We start from the raw sequence: 6,570 nt of genomic DNA, 5'->3' as shown, positions 1-6,570 counted from the left end.
CCCATCCAGGACACCAATCACAGCCAGCCATAGGGGCAGATCAATCAAAGATGTCTGATTAGGTGAACGGAGATCTGCTGTCGTTTGTATCCCTCCTCCCTTTAACCACACAGGAGAGAAGAAAGCAATCCCGCTGAATGCAGATTGGGTGTCAGTCAAGGGACTGTCCACACGTGGACCGTACACACAAACACACACTGTCCGCACGCACAAATATATTAACAAGCAGCTCTGATGCCCATAATCACAGCTGCGTGCGACGGGCTAAAATGCCGAGCTTGACAGTAAAGGAAATAAGAGGAGATATGCTGGATGATGCAAGGTGGTGATTTGTGGAGGTGAAGCGGTTATAGCGCACAGAGAGAGGGCCAATTTCTACACCGTCAAATTGTGTTTAATTTTCTCTCCTCTCCTCCCAATCTGTCAGTGGGATGAGCATGTTTAGAACATTCTGGAAGCCTATAATTGAGGTTAACATCACAACTGATTGAGAACATTCTATAATGGTACCTGTGCGTTACAAGTGTGACTGCATTCATTCGTATGCCCTCTGTTTGCTGTTTGAAGACAACATACACAGAAAGGTCACTGAGTTTTCACGATAGAGGACAAATCTTTAACAAAATGTAGTTTAAAAGAGATCCCTCTTATCAAAAAAAAAAAAAAACCCTGTAAAAAACCTTTGAGTTTAATGTCGACAAAATGAAAAGAATTGTGAACCTGACTTTATCCAGTGTTCAGATTTCTGTTTTGGAAATGCAAATTAGTGCATATTTAATTGGATAATGCATAATTTGCATATTTAAACAACATTTCAGAAAACTTGTAAAACAAAACAAAATTCTTAATGTAATCAATCAACTGCAGAAGCAGTCAGTTATTTATCTATTTATTTATTTATTTATTTTACCCTATTCACCTGGGGTGTCTTGCCTTATTTTTATTCATTTATTTTTAATTTTTTAAACAAATATAAAAAAAAGTTTAATAATAAAATTTTTGGGCAGTCGCACCACATGATAACATATAACTTATAACTTATTAACCATGACACACAGTCATGAGGTTCTTCAGGGGCCTTCTCCATAATGTTACTTCCTTTCTGAGCTTTTATCTGCATTTTGGTTGGATAACATGGCTTCACATGACTTTGATTTGTCAAGAAAAATAATTTATTTTTAATTTCTATTAATTTATTTAGTAAAGAGTAGTACAGCAGTATTGCTAAAATATTAATAAAGAACAATAATAAAAGATTTTGACAGGCTTCTTTTTTTTCTTTCATTAATTTCATTCTTTTAATGATGATTTTTTTTCTTCTTTCATGCAATTGTTTCACCCTGGTATTTCTGATTTCACACCCTTCAAAAAATATGAATCTTGTATATAAAATATGAAAATGAAAAATATGCTCATCATAGTGTATATAAAGTTATTGTATGCATGAATTGCCTTTTTAATGTATTTTTGAATAATGTCAGACAAAAAGCAATTTCAATGACCCAGAAAAGAAAAATGACGGTTGTGACTGCAGCTGCCAGTCTTCAGTTGGTACAGCTGTAACCAGCTGTTAACCACAAGCTAGCACAACCCAGGAAAAAACTGTCGTGGGGCGATACTTACTCGCATCATTAAGGCAATAAATCTGATTTTCGGTTAGCGTACAGGCCGGGCGTCCAGATCCCAACGTGGAGCGTGTGTAGCTTGGGCGGAGAACAGAGGTCCTGGCCCTGCCAGGGCCGTGGAAGAAAGGAGCCATGTTTGGATGTTCTCTCCACGCCTCACTGACCTGCACTCTTGGCACCGAGGCTCCGCCAAAGCCTGCCAAAACACCACCACTGGCATCCACCTCTGCACCGGGGCTAGATTCCGACTGCCGGACAATAGAGAGTAATGTAGCGAGACCACACGCATATGTACTGTACAAGCAGCATAAGAAAAAGCAAAATCAGTTTAACTGTGCAGAAGCCATTTTAAATAACTGCATCTGGTATTTATGTGCCTAATATGGGATTTGAGTATCAGACAGGGAGAATAAGGCGAAAGCCCATGAGCTTACTGTCAGCCTCTTGAGACAAGCATCCATGCAGACAGATAGCTTATGTGCTTCTCTTATTTCATTAAAACATCAACAAGCAATTATGACAGTAAATATGATCCTGTTTTACAGGAAGGAGACAATGGCATTAAAACAGCATTTGATTTGGCTGTAGGAGCAGGTCCCATATTCGCACACTCTCTCCTTTTCTCACATAAAATCAGAATACCAATAGCCTCCCACCCCCCGCACGCGCACGCACATCCAGACGCACACACATCCTCTGGATCAGCAGGAGTCCAAATCAAGCTGATTTTCCTCTTTGATTCAGACGTGGAGCACAGCTCAGATTGGATTTCAGAGAGGAGCGAAATGCTCTTTTGAGAGCGAGGTAGAGAGAGAGAGAGAGAGAGAGAGAGAGAGAGAGAGAGAAGATGCAAGTGTCTAGTATAGAATATATATAGATATATAAAATTAATTTCCATGCTGTATCTAGGTTTGCACAAAAATATTAAACAGAAATGAACTGTTTTCAAAATTAATTATGGATGCTGAAAATTCAGCTTTGCATCACAGGAATAAATTACATTTTATTGTACAAATATAGAATGTAGAAACCAATTATTGTTATTTTTTAAATAAATAAATACATAAATTTGGGGTCTGTAAGATTTATTATTATTATTATTATTTTCATAATTGTTTTGGACCATTATATTTGTTGTTTGGACTATTATAGTAGTTAGTGTCATAATCATTAAAAACGATTGAATTCACATTAAAAATGCATTATTAAAAGCCTATAAATGAAATAAAAACACACCATTTTGATTGATACTTTATTTTTATCTATGATTTAAAAGTTACTTCAGCAAATTACATATTGTTTTTACAAATACTGTAAGAAAATCAAAACACAATAACAGGGACTGATTTCATTTAATAAATACGATTGCACCAAACAGAAACAATTCCACAGAGCACAGAGTTGAGGTCAAAGAAAGATAAAAAATAAAGAAACAAAACATTACACACCTAAAACTTTTATATATTTATATATATAAAATCTTTACAGTAATAAAACTCTTGTCTTCTACAAAAATAATCTTCCTTACTCTTAAGAGAGAAGTGGCAGCGCTGGATTTTGATTTCCTGGCTGCCACAGTTTGTCCATTCAAAGCTCATAAAGTGTCTTGTTTTGTAGCCAGTGGTTTAACAAAAGCTCTGTCTTCAATCTGAATGTACAACTCCGTTTAATAATTACAATGTATTTATCTTCAGCCACCAGGTTTGAAGTAATGTCATTTTTAGATCTGGATCTTCAAACACTGATTCTATCATATATGATTTTTTTTTTCGGCCTTTCGGCAGAAACAATTCAATGATATTGCTATTGTTCCTTTAAATAGCCCCTCCCTTACCCACAATGCCCTGCACTCATTTGATTGACACTTTCAACTCATAACTTGAGAGTCTTGTCATCCATCGTCTCATATGCGCGTGATATTATGAAAATATAATCTGTACTGTGATTGTGTCAAGTCCATAGTGAATTGTCTCAGTATGAACATCCTCTACTGCTGTGACATGATATTTATACGCAGCGTACAAAAGGTGACAGACAAGGACAATTGAAATAAAATTAGCCATTAAAATTTCCCTTTTAGACATGCTGTTTTCAATATCCTGACAATTCTATAATAAAGATGACCTCCATTTACATTCATTGGTGTATGAGAATGGAAAGACTGACAATAGCTGTAATATAACCTTGCTATTTAAAAGAAAACGTAATGAAAGAAGAGCAGAATTGGGAAGCAAATAGTCCATAGATATAAGAAAAAGAATATCAGTATTGAGTGTGACATAAAGATGACGAGGAGCATGTTCTCTGCTGTATGTAACAGCACCATTTTAATAAACAGAAGGACATGCCAAAAATGGTCTCTATTGTACTATTGGATTGTTATTGTACTAAACATAATTGTGTCGAATTAATTTAGTTGTTGACATACGTCCATGCAAACTATTTTGGCACAAATTGTAAATTAAAAGTGTAATTTGACCATCCAAATTAACCATATTATATTAAATTAAATAAATTGTCATTTAAAAATAAAATAAAAATGTAATAAAATGTAATTTAAAAATAAAATGAATATTAAATAAAATTTAATTTAAAAATAAAATTACATAAAAATGTATTAAGCGTAAAATAAAATTAAATAAAATTAAAATGTAATTTAAATAAAATTAAATACAATTTAATTTGAAAATTAATTTAATTAAAATTTAAATAAAAATGTAATTAAATGTAATTTAAAAATAAAATGAATATTAAATAAAATTTTACTTAAAAATAAAACTACATAAAATTACATACAAATTTAATAAATATTGATTTAAGGGTAAAATAAAATAAAATTAAAATGTAATTTAAATAAAATAAAAAAAATTAATTTGAAAATTAATTTAATTACAATTTAAATAAAACTAATTTAAAAAAGAAAATAAAAATGAAATAAAATAGTTTTATTTTATTTTTAAATTACATTTTATTTTATTATTTTTATGTTTTTATTTAAAAATAAAATAAAATATGTTGACATGAAATGCAGGTTCATATAAACATGGTTTGTGCCAACAATGTGTTTTGTGCCGTGAATTGTTGGCAATTTGTGAGTAGCTGAAGCCATCAAATTAATATTATATATGAAATATTATATTTCAATTATTATAGTTATTGAATAGTAGCTATATGCTAGTGGATGAAGGTCTGTATACTGACTTCCATACGTGACACATTATTTTGATTTCTGAATATTTAGTATTAGTTAATTCATCAACTGATCATATCTTACCTGTGATTTTATACTGCTTATATGTAAAGAGGGGAAGTAAAAAAAAAAAGTCTTAAATATTTCATTATGTACTTGCACATTCATACATTCATATCCGTCAGCCTGTACAGTTCACTTTTGGTATGTCATGACTGAATTTAAATGCACAAAAAAATGACAAATAAGCAAAATGAAAGCATAAATCATGTAACTCTCTGTGAGTGCACATAAATGATTCCATACAAAATTGTTTATGAAACACTAGACACAGTATATGATTATCATCTTCTGCTTGGCCATGATGTCTCAAGAACATCAAGTTGATTTACACAGCATATCTTGACACTGATTGATCTGATTGATCTGTAAACCAACAGTCAGTTATTTCTACATAGAAACACAGAATTAATTTTACTAAGAAAAAAATACTTTGATATTGCAGAGAAGCAAAACAAGATAAACAAGCTTCAACATTAACCCTGTTTCATGAATAACTACTACTTTTCTGTTACATGTAAAGTACAGATGTGCTAGCTATACAAAATGAAACCCAGAAAATGTGTTTCATTTTACAATAATCATTAATAACTTTACATTTTATTATTAAAACACTTCCAAAATGTCACATATCCATGTTGTACTGCCACTATTTGCGAAAAATTAAACAGACAGGTAACCAAGAATAATGGTCTTTTTTTCCACCCTTCATGCTGGCCTTTCCCTCAGACTTTGTACACACTGGCATATTGAGAAATGAACAGCATCAAAAATGTTTTATTGAATACACAGATGTATAAAAAAGCTGTACAAAGTTTGTTCTAGTATTCACAGAGCACAGTAAAGTTAATGTCCAACATGCACAAGTACTGAATAAAGCTTGAAACCTTTGTGTCCGCATGACCAAAGTCCTTAAACATGGCGGAGGCTAGAGTTCAAACGTCGATGTGTGTAGGAAGATCTGATGAGAATTTGACACGTGGATGAGGATTGATGCATTCTGGGAAATGCGAAGAGACAAATTGACAAAGAAATATAAATCACTACTTATTCTGTTCCAGAACCTTAACTCAAATGCACAATTTTAAAATCATATATATATGATATACGTTATGAAGGATGAATATGTTATCCTGTAAACGCATGCGATTAATTTTACAATCCTTAACGCGTTAAAATAATTGAATGCAATTAACGCAAAATTACTGAAGCACAATTTCTATTCTAACCCTTTAACCCAATGTTGCTTCTCTGCTTGTGATCAGATAATTTTAAGCTGCTAAACTCTGGGAAAGTTTTCAGTCCAATGATCCAGTAAGCGAATGCATTCAAACAATCCGTCCAAAACAGCGCTAATATAAAGGAAACCTGGCTGATTACATCAGAGATTGCAGAGAGAACAGAGACTCGCGTTGTGTTTTCAGTGAATTATTCATTCCAGTGTGTTTCGCTTTTAAACACGAGCTCTGTCATAATCTGTGATTGTCTCCGAAGAGCGTGAACCCTCACATGTCACACGCGCTTGTGTGAAGTACAGACTGAACGGATTGTCAACACATCCCACCGCTGTATGGCAGATGAGACGCAAACTATGTTTTCTCGACTGGATAACCAGTCTCGCTAGTAAAGTTTTGATGGATGAAGACGGCAATCAAGGTAAAGACGATTGCGGTGGCGTACAGGAGTCGTACAGTA

The 6,570-nt window shown here is 33.2% G+C and overlaps 1 protein-coding gene across 1 annotated transcript in view; it reads right to left on the bottom strand.

Moving 5' to 3' along the window:
- Positions 1 to 4,701: 4,701 nt before the first annotated feature.
- Positions 4,702 to 6,570, bottom strand: part of LOC107729347 (VPS10 domain-containing receptor SorCS1-like) — a 202,173-nt gene continuing 200,304 nt past the window's right edge. The window contains exon 27 of the mRNA XM_016539813.1: positions 4,702 to 5,875. Within this exon, the coding sequence (XP_016395299.1) occupies positions 5,811 to 5,875 (65 nt within the window). The 3' untranslated portion in view covers positions 4,702 to 5,810. The remainder of the gene's footprint in view (positions 5,876 to 6,570) is intronic.

Source organism: Sinocyclocheilus rhinocerous, unplaced genomic scaffold (genome assembly GCF_001515625.1).
Source record: "Sinocyclocheilus rhinocerous isolate Xijiao unplaced genomic scaffold, SAMN03320098_v1.1 scaffold1148, whole genome shotgun sequence".
Lineage (NCBI taxonomy): Eukaryota > Metazoa > Chordata > Actinopteri > Cypriniformes > Cyprinidae > Sinocyclocheilus > Sinocyclocheilus rhinocerous.
Note: the sequence above shows the minus strand (reverse complement) of the source record. Positions and strands in the feature narration are given on the sequence as shown.